We start from the raw sequence: 19,173 nt of genomic DNA, 5'->3' as shown, positions 1-19,173 counted from the left end.
TAATTCCCCCCCTGGTACAGTCAAGATTGCAGACTAACTTTTGAGACTAAATTGTTCAAACTTTGACAATTTCAGTTTAAAGCAACAGTTTAGACTCGAGTAACTGGACTGTGTTTGACGGCTTTTATGTATACGGCTCCAAGAGAAGTTCCTGTAGAACTAAGGTCTACTTGATGCCAAGCAGATACACTGCATAGATCAAACATTGGGAACACAAGCAACTCTGGGTTCAGGCCTGTATTGACCTTATCCTAAAATGCGGAAGTGCACCTGTTTTCGCGATTGTCTTAGAACTTTGTTTCAGTCGCCTATGGGAGAAATGACTAGGAATAATAAACGGCAAAAAAGGGTCAAACTACTTGCTCTACAAACAAATGTTTGCATGACTATACAGACCAAGTAGAATAATATAACAAGGAAATATCAGTTTGCAACATCAAACAGCAAAACAAGCAGTTTTTAATGACTAAAAATGAATGAAGTGAATGAGACCGGAAGTCTTGTTCCAAAAAGATTCAAATGGCAGCGCCCGCTCGTCCACAGAGAATAAGGTGAATAGTCTCATAATGACCTCACTGTGGTTCCCCCCACAGTCCAAACACATGCGCTATAGGTGAATTGAGTAAACTAAATTGGCCGTAGTGTATTTGTGTGAATGCAAGAGTGTGGGTGTTTCCCAGTGTTGGGTTGCGGCTGGAAGGGCATCCGCTGCATTAAACATATGCTGGATAAATTGGCGGTTTATTCCCCTTATTAATAAAGGGACTAAGCCGAAAAAAATGAATAAATAAATGAATGAATGAATGAATGAATGAATGAATGAATGAATGAATATGCTGTTCTAATTAGGATTACGATTAGGATAAACTTTATTTGTCCCTGAGAAGAAATTTTTCTTGGGCAAAAAAGTGCTACAACGTTGCTTTAGGCAGACAATAAAATCAGTAAAACAAACAAAACAATTAAGAACAAACTATTAATAACATACATCCTTTACAGAATAAGACCATATTTGAAGTTTATGGCCCCTGTTTAATTTGTTCCCCAATTTCTGTTTAACAGAGAGCAGATTTTTTTTAACACATTTCTAAATATAATAGCTTTTACTACATATTTATCTAGACACTTCTATACTGATTAAAGTGACATTTAAAGGCTTAACTAGGTTGATTAAGTTAGGCAGGTTAGGGTAATTAACTAAGTTATTGCGTAGCGATGGTTTGTTCTGTAGACCGTATAGCTTAAAGGGGCTAATAATTTTGTCTTTTTTATTAAAAACTGCTTTTATTCTAGCCAAAAATAAATCAAAATAAGACTTTCTCCAGAAGAAAAAATATTACAAGACATACTGTGAAATGTTCTTGCTCTGTTAAACATCTTCAACTTCAACTGTACAGCTGCATTTTAGGGCTGTGAAGTGATTAAACTTTATTAGAAAGTTTATTTCATTGGAAAAGATATCATTCATGATAGAATTTTATTTCTAAAGTTAGTTATTCTATAAATGTACAAAAAGGTTTTATATTAAAAATAAATAAGCTTGAATATTTAAGAAAACTGAAGTTTCTGTTCTTATTTGATTATTTATTTTAATTTGTAACCTTATAGTAAACAAAATATGACTTTAGATGAACAACAAATTACACTGTATGCCACATTTCACAGTTTTATATTGAAATTATTATAAACATTTCTCAAGTAACATCTTCTCACAAATATAAAATATATCCCAAGTAACTTAAATATGAAAATATAAATATGTAAACAATTTAAGCAAATATCAAACAGTTTTTTCTTTAAAAAGTAAAAAAAAAGGAGTGATGTCGTCTTACAGCTAGACGGTTGCTGGTTCGAGCCTCGGCTGGGTCAGTTGCCAGTGAAGAGTGAAGAGGACAGGTGAAGAGGACAACTGAAGAGGTGAGATCACCGGTTTTCTTCTATAAGTTTACAGAAGGAGTAATGATTGTAAAATTCATATGTGTTTATGGATTTGTCCCTTTTTTCCAGCGAAGTGAACGAGCAACGTTTAATTTTTGTTTGCATTAAGTTAGCCTAATTAGCCCTCCATACCTAACCTTAGATTAGCGTGCTGCTCTACCGTTACTGTGATTTACTTTCTGGTATTAATTAAAACAAGCTAACAATATTTTTTTTTGAATATTTAAATCTAGCAAACGTAATTAAACGCGACTAAACTTGCCCTCTAGCTAATTTAGCGACCTTTTTTCTAATAATTTGTTTTTTAGCATGTATTATGTCAATTTCATTTAAAGACACGCCAGAAATGTGGACCAAAACAGCACTAGTTTAAACACAAGACAGTAGGTTATTTGAGGTGTTAACTTAACTACTGTGAATCGCTGCAAAATTCAACTAACGTTAGTGATTTCATTATTTATTCTGTTAAATATGTTGGCATCATCACAGGTTTATTAATATCATTTATATTTTAACCTCAGGTCATCATCACTAATTTATTAATATGTTAACCTCAGGTCATCATCACTAATTTATTAATATATTTAATATGTTAAACTCAGGTCATCATCACTGATTTATTAATATATTTAATATGTTAACCTCAGGTCATCATCACTGATTTATTAATATTATTAATATGTTAACCTCAGGTCATCATCACTGATTTATTAAAATTATGAGTATGTTAACCTCAGGTCATAATCACTGATTTATTAATATTATTAATATGTTAAACTCAGGTCATCATCACTGATTTATTAATATGTTAACCTCAGGTCATCATCACTAATTTATTAATATATTTAATATGTTAAACTCAGGTCATCATCACTGATTTATTAATATTATTAATATGTTAACCTCAGGTCATCATCACTAATTTATTAATATATTTAATATGTTAACCTCAGGTCATCATCACTGATTTATTAATATTATTAATATGTTAACCTCAGGTCATCATCACTGATTTATTAATATGTTAACCTCAGGTCATCATCACTAATTTATTAATATATTTAATATGTTAACCTCAGGTCATCATCACTGATTTATTAATATTATTAATATGTTAACCTCAGGTCATCATCACTGATTTATTAAAATTATGAGTATGTTAACCTCAGGTCATAATCACTGATTTATTAATATTATTAATATGTTAAACTCAGGTCATCATCACTGATTTATTAATATGTTAACCTCAGGTCATCATCACTAATTTATTAATATATTTAATATGTTAACCTCAGGTCATCATCACTGATTTATTAATATTATTAATATGTTAACCTCAGGTCATCATCACTGATTTATTAATATGTTAACCTCAGGTCATCATCACTAATTTATTAATATATTTAATATGTTAAACTCAGGTCATCATCACTGATTTATAAATATATTTAATATGTTAACCTTAGGTCATCATCACTGATTTATTAATATTATTAATATGTTAACCTCAGGTCATCATCGCTGATTTATTAATATTATTAATATGTTAACCTCATGTCATCATGACTGATTTATTAAAATTATGAATATGTTAACCTCAGGTCATCATCACTGATTTATTAATATTATTAATATGGTAACCTCAGGTCATCATCACTGATTTATTAATAATATGTTAACCTCAGGTCATCATCACTGATTTATTAATATTAATATGTCATCATCACTGATTTATTAATATGTTAACCTCAGGTCATCATCACGGATTTATTAATATTATTAATATGTTATCCTCAGGTCATCATCGCTGATTTATTAATATTATTAATGTGTTAACCTCAGGTCATCATCACTGATTTATTAATATGTTAACATCAAGTTGTTATCACTGATTTATTAATAATAATAATAATAATATGTTAACCTCAGGTCATCATCCCTGATTTATTAATATTATTAATACGTTAACCACAGGTCATAATCACTGATTTATTAATGATAACATGTTAACCACAGGTCATCATCACTGATTTATTAATATTATTAATATGTTAACCTCAGGTCATCATCGCTGATTTATTAATATTGTTAATATCTTAACCTCAGGTCATCATCACTGATTTATTAATATTATTTATATCTTAACCTCAGGTCATCATCGCTGATTTATTAATATTGTTAATATCTTAACCTCAGGTCATCATCATGGATTTATTAATATTATTAATATCTTAGCATCAGGTCATTATCACTGATTTATTAATATGTTAACCTCAGGTTATCATCACTGATTTATTAATAATAATAATAATATGTTAACCTCAAGTCATCATCACTGATTTATTAATATTATAAATACGTTAACCACAGGTCATGATAATTGATTTATTAATATTATTAATATGTTAACCTCAGGTCATCATCACTGATTTATTAATATTATTAATACTTTAACCTCAGGTCATCATCACTGATTTATTAATAATATGTTAACCTCAGGCCATCATCACTGATTTATTAATATTAATAATATCTTAACCTCAGGTCATCATCACTGATTTATTAAAATGTTAACCTCAGGTTATCATCACTGATTTATTAATAATAATAATATGTTAACCTCAGGTCATATTCACTGATTTATTAATATTATTAATACTTTAACCACAGGTCATAATCACTGATTTACTAATGTTAACATGTTAACCACAGGTCATCATCACTGATTTATTAATATTTTTAATATGTTAACCTCAGGTCATCCTCACTGATTTATTAATATTATTAATATGTTAACCTCAGGTCATCCTCACTGATTTATTAATATTATTATTATGTTAGCCTCAGGTCATCATCTCTGATTTATTAATATTATAAACTTGTTAACCTCAGGTCATCATCACTGATTTATAATTATTATTAACACATCATCATCACTGATTTTTTAATATGTTAACCTCAGGTAATCATCACTGATTTATTAATATTAATAATATCTTAACCTCAGGTCATCATCACTGATTTATTAATATGTTAACCTCAGGTCATCATCACTGATTTATTTATAATAATAATATGTTAACCTCAGGTCATACTCACTGATTTACTAATTTTAACATGTTAACCACAGGTCATCATCACTGTTTTATTAATAATATTAACATGTTAACCTCAGGTCATCATCACTGATTTATTAATATTATTATTAATATGTTAACCTCAGGTCATCATCACTGATTTATTAATATTATTAATATGTTAACCTCAGGTCATCATCACTGATTTATTAATATTATTAATACGTCATCATCACTGATTTATTCATATGTTAACCTCAGGTCATCATCACTGATTTATTAATATTATTAATATGTTAACCTCAGGTCATCATCACTGATTTATTAATATTATTAACATGTTAACCTCAGGTCATCATCACTGATTTATTAATATTATTAATACGTCATCATCACTGATTTATTAATATGTTAACCTCAGGTCATCATCACTGATTTGTTAATATTATTAACATGTTAACCTCAGGTCATCATCACTGATTTATTTATAATAATAATATGTTAACCTCAGGTCATATTCACTGATTTATTAATATTATTAATACGTTAACCACAGGTCATAATCACTGATTTACTAATGTTAACATGTTAACCACAGGTCATCATCACTGATTTATTAATATTTTTAATATGTTAACCTCAGGTCATCCTCACTGATTTATTAATATTATTAATATGTTAACCTCAGGTCATCATCACTGATTTAATAATATTAATAATATCTTAACCTCAGGTCATCATCACTGATTTATTAATATATTTAATATGTTAACCTCAGGTCATCATCACTGATTTATTAATATTAATAATATCTTAACCTCAGGTCATCATCACTGATTTATTAATATGTTAACCTCAGGTTATCATCACTGATTTATTTATAATAATAATATGTTAACCTCAGGTCATACTCACTGATTTACTAATTTTAACATGTTAACCACAGGTCATCATCACTGTTTTATTAATAATATTAACATGTTAACCTCAGGTCATCATCACTGATTTATTAATATGTTAACCTCAGGTCATCATCACTGATTTATTAATATTATTAATATGTTAACCTCAGGTCATCATCACTGATTTATTAATATTATTAATACGTCATCATCACTGATTTATTCATATGTTAACCTCAGGTCATCATCACTGATTTATTAATATTATTAATATGTTAACCTCAGGTCATCATCACTGATTTATTAATATTATTAACATGTTAACCTCAGGTCATCATCACTGATTTATTAATATTATTAATACGTCATCATCACTGATTTATTAATATGTTAACCTCAGGTCATCATCACTGATTTGTTAATATTATTAACATGTTAACCTCAGGTCATCATCACTGATTTATTAATATTATTAATACATCATCATTACAGATTTATTAATATCTTAACCTCAGGTAATCATCACTAATTTATTAATAATTATAATATCTTAACCTCATGTCATCATCACTTATTTATTAATATGTTAACCTCAGGTTATCATCACTGATTTTTTAATAATAATAATATGTTAACCTCAGGTCATCATCACTGATTTGTAATATTATTAGTACGTTAACTTCAGGTCATCTCGGATTTATTAAAATCATCTTTTAAAAATCATACATATACACACACACACACACATAAATATATGTGTGTGTGTGTTTTACATAAAAACAAGCAATAAATATTTTGTTCAGACTTCCTTAACTCTTTAAAACCTAATAAACTTTTTAAGTCTGTTTAAAGCTGAAGTTTTAAACACATTTTAAGGATTGAGCTTCTAGATTTTAGTCTTGTGTAAAACCATTTCAGATTTACTAGGCCCAGCAGCACAAACTCTCTTATGGCATGGAAAAGTAGCAGTTTTTGGAGATGTTATAGTGTTTTATTAAACCTGATGTGTTTTATTGCAATATTAACATAGTACAAACTTTTCAGCCTGTTGTCTTGTCCCTTTATCAAGAAGTCAATTTATCAACTAGAAAATGAAAATCTAGCATCTTTTGTAATTTTGTATAACAAGCAACTCGTGATTGCAAGTAACATTATTGTTTGTTTGTTTTTCAGAAGGAGCATTGAACAAGATAAATGTGCAAAACCTGGGCCCTGAATCATGCTTTGATTTGGCAACTCATTTCTTGGAACCTCTCGCAGTTGATGTTTTCTTCTTCCTTTCTAGAGGACTGCCTGAAATAAGCTTAGTACACAACTAAGGTGGTAAACAAAAACAAAACTCAGATTACGTTTTTACAATTAGAGTTTTATTTCATTTTAGACAGTTGTTCTATTGTAAATGTTATGTTCTAAACTGATATCAGATATTCTGTACAAAATAAAATTAAAAAAAACGTTTGTTTTCTTTGCGTTTTCTTCTTGGTTTAATAGCAAAACTGACATCTAGGGTCAGTTCTTCGTACGTGGATTACTCAGCTGGATTTGGATAATGACGATTCGACACGATCCAGGATCGTTTCGTTCTTCAAAACTGATCCGAGAGTTGTTGTCATAGCAACAGTTCTGGTAGCTCAAACCTGGTCGGGAGCAGGTTCAATTAATATAAACAGGATTAGATTGGGTCAGTTCAAGCAAAGATAATACAGAAAGAATGTACCAGATTCTGACATTCTTACAATAGTGGTTATATACACTTGGGAAAATAGTAAATAATTTTTAACTATATATATATATATATATATATACACACACATATACATACACACACAACAGTTCTGTCTGGATTTTGAATTGGCTGATAGCCGTGATATATTTAAGTAATTTAAGCATCCGTACTACTTTTTTACCCTTTGTGTATAACTCCGCCCACATACAGCAGACACTACAGTTTGACAAATATTATTGCTGTTACACAACAAAATATACTTTTGAGGCTTTTTTTAGTCGAGAATGTAGTTGTTTTGATTGCAACTATGCAGTTTATTTGCAAGGATAGTGCTTATTTTAAAATATTTACAATTTCTGAGAGACAGCTCGTCGGCGACAGTTGACGTTTTCTATCCACAAGATGGCGACAGAACCGCATAATAAGTCCTTACGGCTGTTTCACACCGCAAGCGAAAGCAGTGCGTGAGCAGCGCGTATGTCGAGCAGAAGCAGCACGCAGATGTTTGCCTTTCACACCAGCTGCGTCTGCAGTGCGCAGCTCTTCGGCAGCTGCTGCAGAGATCAACATATCGCTGTCTATTCTATCTAGTTACTTATGTCTCTCTATATACAAATACACTTTTCAAACTTTTTATCTGCAACAAGACCAACGGCAACCTCCTCCTATGCTGTTTCTTTAACCTGCAAATCTTTATTTTACAAATTTTATAGATCAAACAGTACTGTATGCTTCTCAAACTCTATGAGGAGTACGTCAGAAGACAATCGCCAGTGATATTTAGTTTTTGATTGACAGGATGTTGTAAGCCTATAGTTATAATATCTATACAGTAGTTATAATGATATTTATACATAATCCACTTCAGTAATGTCCAGCGGCAGAGTAACAGCATGTTAATTTATGCTCGTGCAAAGGATGAGACGGATAAAAGTGATCAATGCATGCCCTTCTTTTACTTATTTTCGTGTTGTCAGGTTCACAGTGCAAACAGCTCCCAGGTGAAATAACTTGAGCGAACATAAAGCAAAGCCGAATAAAGCTTTCTTCCTCTGCTTAAGCAGCTCAGCACACAGCGAATTCACATCATCCAGCATGCGTGTCGAACTACACTACCCACAATACACTTTGCTATGGACTACAATTCCCGTAAATCACTTCCCCTCTCCAACAAAACTGATACTAAAACTGTTTTACTATTGGTTTTGTAGTTCGAGCCGAAAAAAAGGTTTGTTGCAGTTTTTATTAGTTTAAGTTCATTTGATTGACTATATGTAAATCAGTTTATATTATTGACATTTATTGGGTAAAATTGTTACTTTTTACTGTTATTCAATGTATTTAGGTCATTATCAATGCACTGTCACTTTAATTGAGCGTGAGCAGCGCTATCGCTGCACTGCTGCTTCAGCGATGCTCACGGCTCGCTGACGCGCTGCTGCTGCGTGCGGTATGAAAGTTCTAATCTGTTAACATGGATGCCAAAAAAACACGCGCCGCTGACGCTTGCGGTGTGAAACAGGCGTTACGTTTAAAAGATATAATAGTCTGATTTCTAACTATAGCAGATCAAATATTAAACTGGTGAGCACACCTGCCAACACTTCCGTTTTTCATGGGGGTATCGCGTATTTTAGACCAGTCACCCTGTTTGTGTCAGAGTCTCTGTTTATAGCATCTTCCAAAGTTAGACCACAGATGACCAATTGTCTCCCAGTTGTTCCTGAAGTACTTGCAGACATATTTGAAGTTCCTAAACTGGCAGTGAAACATCTCAGCCTTTTCCTTAAATTCTTGTGCCTGTAAAAATTGACAAGGAAAATCATGTTTCATGATGTTAGCATAAGAACTGCTGTAGATTTTTAGGTCATTAAATAATCCTTCACACAGACATATACCCCAGTGTGTATGGTAAATCTACTGAGAATCTTTATTGTTCTTATACTGTCTAAATCACTGTAGGTCTATGACTGGATAAACCAACATAACATAATACTATTTGCAGTAACTAAAACAGACCCACCAAACAATCCATGTTTATAACAAAAAAGAAAAGTTGCAAAGTTATCATAAATTATAAAATCATAGTTTCACATTTAATCAAATTATTATAAATTTAATCAATTCCTTTTGGACTATGTAAGATCCATGATCTGAAATGTTATTCAGAACAGAATTAAAATATATCTTTATTTAAAACAAAAACATTTAGCTCATGCTGTAAAATGTACTTTAAACTGACCTAAAAAGGTATTAATTAAGGTTGTTAATATAAATGGAATGCTTACAAATGTGTGTAAAATATGTAAAGTTAATCTATGAAACTCTGCACACCTAGCCTAGTTTATTTCTGAACACAGTTGATAAGCAGCATAAATTCATTTTTGAAGGCGAGTAATTGTGTGTGAGTGAGAAGAGGCCAGATGCAAGTGTTATCTGAAAATTTCTCTTAAAATTAGAATTTTTTCTACAGCTCCTGTGTGTAGGTTCTGTAATTGAACTTTTATGGTAAGGTGTGTTTTTTTTCATTGCCTTTAAAGTTAAATAATAGCATAAACATTAAAGGCTGGAAAATATGCAAATTTTCAGCGTACGACAGTAGAATGTAGTTTGGGTAACTTTATTGACGTTGCTGGCAATCATTTTTCTCAATATCATTCTTTTTGGTAAAAATAAAATAAAGTGGGGATAAGGATGTACATATTCATATTTACTTTAACATGTTCAATACAGCCAACAGTAAAATTTTACTAATGCACATTTATCCAAATCTTAATATGTATATGAGGAAAATCTATTCATGAGACCATTTGAATCGAATATTAGCAAAACTATCATATTTACACAAACATGTGTAAGCCATAAAGAGGTGTTTGTACAACAAAGTACAGGGGGTGTAAAACGGATTATAATCAAATGACCCTTGAATATTTACAAAAATAGAGCGCTTGCGGACATATTTTTCAATGTTTAAATCAGCCCCGGAAATAATCTGCATGTGTTACTCTTGACCGCACACTGAGAGAAATCGAAAGTAACCCTGTCACTTAAAATGTAACTTTAAATGTCCAGTAGGTGGGGAGTCAAAACCAGAAGTATGTGATAGCACAACAATGATAGCGATTCAAAAATATATGTTTTGATGGGCTGAATATCATTATATTTTTGATGTCAGTTGTGGGCCGGATGGAGGAGGCAGGGCCGCAAATGGTTTGAGGGTCGGCAGTTTGAGACCTGACTTAGATTACGGGGAGGTCATCACTCGTTTTCGGGCATCCGGAGACTCGCGAAACTTCCCGCCATACTCATAATTCTCTCTTCATATAGCCGTATATGCCTATTACATATCCATAAAACACTGTAATAACCGTGCTCGGATCGGTTCGCTTTCTCACTGCAATCGAACCGCTCCAGGGTTCGTTTTAATCGAGCCGAGACTACCTCACTCAGGCGGTCTCGGAGCGATTACTTTGCCGTGGAATAGAGCGCAATTGCCTTGTTCACATATGCCAAACGAACCGCGCTAACTGGGCAAACAAGACAGGTTCTGAAACAAAAGTGTAGGTGTGAAAGCACCCTAAAACAAATAGCAACACACCTTTGAACAGCATTTCATCTCTGACATAAACTGTATGATGTGCGCTCTTGAAACTGCCTTTTCAGGTCCACTCACACCAGATTCAGATATTGACAGCCAACGAGTTACTGCCTGTGTGTAATAAATGATGGAAAAACGTAACACAACATATTTAATATGGTCAGAACTTCCATGACACATTCGACATTATTAGGATCAAGTATTATAAGCTTCAAGTTTAGGGGTACTCAAATCAAAGTAAAAACAATATATGTTATTGCTACAGCTCAGCAAAAGTTTGAACTTTTTTTTTTTGCTTAAGTGCATCGATGACTGACATAAACACACAATAATACCCATATAATGTCAAGTAATATTACAGTATGTTGTGTGACATGTTGCAATGTGAAATAAGCTTAAGCTCAATCCACTGATTCATTAGCAACTGGGCCCGGTTTTTCAAAAGTAATCCACTAGGATTTTGGATAAGGGATTGGATCAAATCTTGAAAATGGGTTTTTCAAAAGAAAAAACGGATTACATAATCGGATTAGATCACGTAATCTAATCTTGGTTTTGATCCGGATCAAACCTTTACTTTGGGTTTTTCAGACCTTTTTTGTAGGATTTGGATCACTTTGATCCAAAAAACCTGGATTAAACTGATCCCACCAGAAAGGTGGATTTAGTGTGGATTTCATGCCCAAAATGTAATAAAAACTTAAAAATTTTATTAATTAACACTATTTTTGGATCACACAGTATCTTACGAGATATACTATTGATTCATAAGGTTTTAATTTTATTTGTTCATCCATCAGGCTGTAGTGATTATTGGCTTTAACGTATTCAGCCTTTCAGTATAGGCCTACAGCAAAGTAGAAATAGCTTGGCCTCATAAAATAATCCCCCAAACAGCTGTCAAAATTTACCAAAAACAATACATTTTATTGTCAATAATTGTTATCTATATTCATCACAATTGAAAATATTTTTGTTTTTAGAATATTTATTAGTGATGCATGCAATGATTACAGAATAACCAAAAAAAAAAGTGCAAAGAATGGCAATCACTGATTTTAGAAATCTTTCAACAATTGCAAAAAGAGACTGAAAGGGCAGAAGCACAGCTTCATCTGGCAGAGAAACAACTGACTCTGACCAAACTGCAGCAAACCAAGGCCAGACTTCAGATCCGCCTCCTAAAGGCTACGCTCAGACAAGCTGCTCTCTCCACATCAGATGAGGAAGTCTGAAATTATTGTGGAGTTTTTGACATTAAGTCTTTTTTTTTTACATCTATATTTGAAACTTATTATAAATATCCTCAATGTACAGTGTTTGTGTTGTAGGTCTCAGATGAGCGGACTGCTGAAAGAGGATGGGGTGGGGGTTTTCTTGTTTTTATTATTTATTATTATTATTTTATTATTTATTAAATTTTCTTAGTTTTCATTTTAAATAAATATACAGTTATATCTACCCCACACTGGCTATTCTACTTGTTGCTCTTTACACAGGCCTATCTTTATCTACATTGTGATTGAGCACTGGTAATCCAGATTTAGTGATCCTGAAAAGTTCCTATCCGGATCAGATTGATCCAATCCGATGTTGCTTTGAAAAACTGGCTCAAAAAGTAAGCTGGATTACGTGATCATGGATCGCAAAAACAGGATTACTAAATCCAGATCACTTTGATCCGGATTAAACCTTTTGAAAAACCGGGCCCAGAAGATAAAAAAAAAAATGTGATTGGTAATACTGTTAGAGATTTACATAAAAAATATATTAATATGACAGTTGATAAAAATAGAATATGAATCTATAAAATGAGGAAAAACAAAAGCAGTATCTTAACTTAGTACTTACTTGCGTTACATGGTACCAACAAAGGAGAATGTCTGACTCGTTGAACACCTTAGGGATGGCATTGACTTCAGCCTGGTCTTTATCAACCATAAAACACCTAAAAAATAAATACTATAAACTTTAAGATAGAGAAAACAAATACAAAATATTACAAATGTTTGCTCTCCAAAGAATGCATTTTGTTGTTTACTGTTATTTACCTTCTCTAGAAAAAACTATTTATGCAATGCATGAAATCAACATCTAGCAAATACCAATTTTGACCCGAATTTGCTAATATAAAGTAAAAATCCACAATATTAACATTGACGACCTGAGGTTAACGTATTATTAATAAATCAGTGATGATGACCTGAGGTTAGCATATTAATAATATTAATAAATCAATGATGATGACCTGAGTTTATTGTATTAATGATATTAATAAATCAGTGATGATGACCTGAGGTTAACATATTAATAATATTAATAAATCGACGAGCTGAGGTTAACGTATTAATAATATTAATAAATCAGAGATTAAGACCTGTGGTTAACGTAGTAATAATATTAATAAATCAGTGATGATGACCTGAGGTTAACATATGAATAATATTAATAAATCCGTGAGGATGACCTGAGGTTAACAAATTAAAATGAATAAATCAGTGATGATGACCTGAGGTTAACACATTAATAATATTAATAAATCAGTGATGATGACCTGAGGTTAACTTATTAATAATATTAATAAATCAGTGATGACCTGAGGTTAACATGTTAATTATATTAATAAATCAGTGATGACCTGAGGTTAACATGTTAATAATATGAATAAATCAGTGATGACCTGAGGTCAACATGTTAATAATATTAATAAATCAGTGATGATGACCTGTGGTTAACATATTGATAATATTAATAAATCAGTGATGATGACCTGAGGTTAACATATTAATAATATTAATAAATCAATGATGACCTGAGGTTAACATATTAATATTAATTAATCAATCAGTGATGATGACCTGAGGTTAATGTATTATTAATATTAATAAGTCAGTGATGATGACCTGGGGTTAACATATTAATAATATTAATAAATCGACGACCTGAGGGTAACGTATTAATAAATCAGTGATGATGACCTGAGGTTAACATATTAATAATATTAATAAATTCTTGATGATGACCTGAGGTTAACAAATTATAATTAATAAATCAGTGATGATGACCTGAGGTTAACACATTAATAATATTAATAAATCAGTGATGATGACCTGAGGTTAACATATTAATAATATTAATAAATCAGTGATTACCTCAGGTTAACATGTTAACTATATTAATAAATCAGTGATGACCTGAGGTCAACATATTAATAATATAAATAAATCAATGCTGATGACCTGTGGTTAACATAATAATAATAATATTAATAAATCAATGATGACCTGAGGTTAACATATTAATATTAATTAATCAGTCAGTGATGATGACCTGAGGTTAATGTATTAATAATATAAATAAATCAGCGATGATGACCTGTGGTTAACGTATTAATGATATTAATAAACCAGTGATGATGACCTGAGGTTAACATATTAATAATATTAATAAATCAGTGATGATGACCTGAGGTTAACATATTAATATTAATTAATCAATCAGTGATGACCTGAGGTTAACATATTAATATTAATTAATCAATCAGTGATGATGACCTGAGGTTAATGTATTAATAATATTAATAAGTCATGATGATGACCTGGGGTTAACATATTAATAATATTAATAAATCGACGACCTGAGGTTAACGTATAAATAAATCAGTGATGATGACCTGAGGTTAACATATTAATAATATTAATAAGTCTGTGATGATGACCTGAGGTTAACAATTTATAATTAATAAATCAGTGATGATGACCTGAGGTTAACACATTAATAATACTAATAAATCAGTGATGACCTGAGGTCAACATATTAATAATATAAATAAATCAGTGATGATGACCTGTGGTTAACATATTAATAATATTAATAAATCGACGACCTGAGGTTAACATATTAATAATATTAATAAATCAATGATGACCTGAGGTTAACGTATTAATTATATTAATAAATCAGTGATGATGACCTGAGGTTAACGTATTAATAATATTAATAAATCAGAGATGATGACCTGAGGTTAACATATTAATAAATCAGTGATGATGACCTGAGGTTAATATATTAATGATATTAATAAATCAGCGATGATAACCTGGGGTTAACAAATTACTAATAATAATAAATCAGTGATGAGTTAACATATTAATAATATAAACAAATCAGTGATGATGACCTAAGGTTAACATCTTAATATTAATAAATCAATGATGACCTGAGGTTAACATATTAATAATATAAATAAATAAGTGATGATGACCTGAGGTTAACATATTAATATTAATTATTCAATCAGTGATGATGACCTGTAACGTATTAGTAATATTAATAAATCAGTGATGATGATGTATTAATAATATTAATAAATCAGTGATGATGACCTGTGGTTAAAGTATTAATAATAATAATAATAAATCAGTGATGATGACCTGAGGTTAACATTATTAATATTAATTAATAAATCAGTGATGATGACATGAGATTAACGCATTAATAATATTAATAAATCAGTGATGATGACCTGTGGTTAACGTATTATTAATATTAATAAATCAGTAATGATGACCTGAGGTTAACATTTTAATAATATTAATAAATCAGTGATTATGACCTGAGGTTAACATATTAATAATATTAATAAATCAGTGATGATGACCTGAAGTTAACATATTATTATTAATAAATCAGTGATGATGACCTGTAATGAATTAATAAATCAGTGATGATGACCTGAGATTAACGTATTAATAATATTAATAAATCAGTGATGATGGCCTGAGATTAACATATACATATTGTCAGGGTTTTTGGTTAATTTCTCATGTAATGTTTTTTATTCGCCACTAGATGTCGCCATTTCAACTTTTCTTTTTTGGTTACCTGTAATCACCGAGATCAGTTTCACATGTTCCTTGTTTAGTTGTTTGTATAAAAGTAACCCTTTTTCCTCTGTTCTTTGCTCGGTTATTGTTGACCCATGCCTGTCACCTACAGTGAGTTTTTCCTTCTTGTTGATTTAAGCTAGTCTCTTGTATCTAATATTCCTTGGAGCTTTTTGGATTTTTTCTGTTCAGAAGTTTTTGCCTGTCTAAGTTGATGTACATTTTGAAACCTGAAGTTTCCTGTTTTTGTTTACTTGAATTTTTTGAAACCTGAAGTTTCCTGTTTTTGTTAACTGTTTTTCGTCTTCCATTTTGAAGATTGTTTTTTGTTGCTAATAAAACTCCTCAAGGAACCTGATAGTGTCTCATTGCTGGGTTCTTCAACTACCAGTGGCTCAGTGGTAAGGAGTCCACACTCACACGCCAGGGACCCGGGTTCGTTCCCCGAGCCTGACAGAATAACCGAGCCAACATGAACCCAGAGACTCCAGGTTCCCAGCAGCTTCTAGCCACTGTGGCTCAGCATGAGTCCACAATTCAACGACATGAGAATGCCTTTGCCCAACAAGAAACTTTAATGGTTCAACACTCTCAGTTACTTGCAGATCTTATGGCTTCTGTTCGTCAACTCTTTGACAAGGTCCATGTTGATTCAACCCCAGCTCCAGCTGCTGCTTCGATACCTCTGCCAGAGTCCCGAGTAATCTCCCCTATGATGGAACCTCGCCTACCACCACCACAACGTTTCTCAGGTGACCCCAGTGCTTGTGATGGCTTTCTAACACAGTGTTCTCTAACTTTTGAACTGCAGCCTTCATCTTTCCCCTCAGACCGTGCCCGTATTGCATATGTCATCACCCTGTTATCTGGTAAGGCCCTCTCCTGGGCCACTGCGGTCTGGAAGGCGAAGGCACCCTTCTGTTCAAGTTACAAGGCGTTTGAACAAGAATTCAAACGGGTGTTCGATCACCCCATCAGTGGTCGGCAAGCCTCAAAAAGACTCCTAACGCTACGACAAGATACTGGCAGTGTGGCAGAATATGCCATAAAATTTAGAACAATGGCAGCTGGAAGTGGTTGGAACAATGAAGCCCTCATGGTCTGTTTTCAAAATGGGTTATCTGAGACAATCCAGGATGAACTGGCTACCCGGGAACCATCTCTGGATCTCGAGAACCTCATGGAGCAAGCCATCCGTTTGGACAATCGACTGAGGGAGAGATATTTTAACCACCCCAAGCCCTCCTTCGGGGTGCCCACTCCAGCACCTACCCCCACATCACAGGTATCTCAATTCAGTGCAGAACCTATGCAATTAGGCAGAACTCGGCTTTCCCCCACGGAGAGAGACCGCCGCATGAGGGAGCAGCTTTGTCTATACTGCGGTTTATCTGGCCATTTTCGTTCCACCTGCCCTCAGCTTTCGGGAAACGCCCAGTCCCGTACAGGCCAGGAAGGACTGTAACGGGAGTTACATGCAATAACTCTCCTTCCTCAAGTGGTCTTTTTCTCCCCATTACGCTCTCCTGGGCAGACCAACAGTCCCAATTTCAAGCCTTTGTAGACTCTGGTGCTGCTGGAAACTTTTTAGATCTCACCTTAGCAAAAACCCTCAATATCCCCAGTGAACTCCTTCCTGACCCATTAACAGTTACTGCACTAGATGGTCGACCACTTGCTCCGGGAGAGGTGACACACCTTACGTCCCAACTCTGTCTCTCCGTCAATCAACATCAAGAGAGGATCTGTTTTCACCTCATCCATTCACCAGATTTTCCAGTTATCCTTGGTCACCCCTGGCTCCTTCAGCATAACCCATATATTGATTGGCCCACTAGCACAGTTTTGGGTTGGAGTCCCACATGCCAAACCACCTGTCTGAGTCAGAAATCCCTTCAACCTTCTTTCGAGTCTCAAGAACCCCTAGATCTGTCCCGAGTCCCAGCCCAGTACCACCATCTTAAAGCAGTTTTCAGTAAGAGGAGAGCTACTGTCCTACCCCCGCACCGTCCTTACGACTGTGCCATTGATCTTCTGCCAGGTTCCTGTCCCCCTAGAGGTGGAATCTTTTCCTTGTCCCTTCCTGAGCGGACTGCCATGGATCTCTACATTGAGGAATCCCTCGCAGCTGGAATCATTCGACCATCCACCTCCCCTGCGGGCGCTGGGTTTTTCTTTGTGGGGAAGAAGGATGGTGGGTTACGCCCCTGCATAGATTACAGAGGTCTCAATAAGATCACGATCCGCAATCGTTACCCTTTACCACTGATGTCCACAGCTTTTGAAATGCTGCAAGGGGCTTCCATCTTCACCAAACTTGATTTACGCAATGCTTACCACCTAGTGCGTATCAGACAAGGCGATGAATGGAAGACCGCCTTTAACACGCCCACAGGGCACTATGAATACCTGGTTATGCCCTTTGGACTGACCAACGCTCCTGCAGTTTTTCAAGCCCTGATTAATGATGTGCTCCGTGACATGCTAAATAAGTTTGTGTTTGTCTACTTGGATGACATTCTTATTTTCTCAAACTCCTTCCAAGAACATGTGCAGCATGTACACAAGGTCCTTCGTCATCTGCTAGACAACCATCTATACATCAAACCAGAGAAGTGCCAGTTTCATGTCTCCCAGGTGAAATTCCTGGGTTTTGTTATTGAACCAGGACAAATCCAGATGGACCCTCAAAAGATCCAGGCAGTGGTGGATTGGCCCTCGCCTTCCTCGGTCAAGGAGGTACAGCGGTTTTTAGGGTTTGCAAATTTTTACCGAAAATTCATTTTGAACTTCAGCACTGTGGCAGCCCCTTTATTTGCCCTCACCAAGGGGAACATGATCAGGTTTCGGTGGGGACCTGAAGCTGAAGAGGCATTCAAGATTCTTAAGAAGCGGTTCACTTCAGCACCTATCCTTCTTATCCCCAATGCTGATGAACCCTTCACTGTAGAGGTTGATGCCTCTGAGGTGGGCGTTGGAGCAGTGCTATCGCAAAGGGGTGAAGATAAAAGGCTTCATCCTTGTGCTTTTCTCTCTCACCGTCTCA

General features: G+C 33.5%; 1 protein-coding gene across 1 annotated transcript; it reads right to left on the bottom strand.

The window, feature by feature from the left end:
* Positions 1-7,262: 7,262 nt before the first annotated feature.
* On the bottom strand, positions 7,263-13,255 carry LOC147830820 (uncharacterized). Its single transcript, XM_087311938.1, has 3 exons — positions 13,093-13,255; positions 11,242-11,352; positions 7,263-9,443 (listed from the first exon to the last, which is right to left on the bottom strand). The coding sequence occupies exons 1-3, from the start codon at positions 13,180-13,182 to the stop codon at positions 9,300-9,302; spliced, it is 345 nt and encodes a 114-aa protein (XP_087168064.1). The 5' UTR covers positions 13,183-13,255; the 3' UTR covers positions 7,263-9,299.
* Positions 13,256-19,173: the final 5,918 nt, after the last annotated feature.

The sequence above is a fragment of the Danio rerio genome, chromosome 25, assembly GCF_052040795.2.
Source record: "Danio rerio strain M-AB ecotype USA chromosome 25, GRCz13ab, whole genome shotgun sequence".
In the NCBI taxonomy this organism is placed as follows: Eukaryota; Metazoa; Chordata; class Actinopteri; order Cypriniformes; family Danionidae; genus Danio; species Danio rerio.
Note: the sequence above shows the minus strand (reverse complement) of the source record. Positions and strands in the feature narration are given on the sequence as shown.

Coding starts and splice junctions, on each gene's coding strand:
- LOC147830820 (XM_087311938.1), bottom strand. CDS start 13,182: ATGGTTGATAAAGACCAGGCTGAAGTCAATGCCATCCCTAAGGTGTTC. Junction 11,353..13,092: donor GTTGGTACCATGTAACGCAA/GTAAGTACTAAG, acceptor TATTACACACAG/GCAGTAACTCGTTGGCTGTC. Junction 9,444..11,241: donor AGATGAAATGCTGTTCAAAG/GTGTGTTGCTAT, acceptor CAATTTTTACAG/GCACAAGAATTTAAGGAAAA.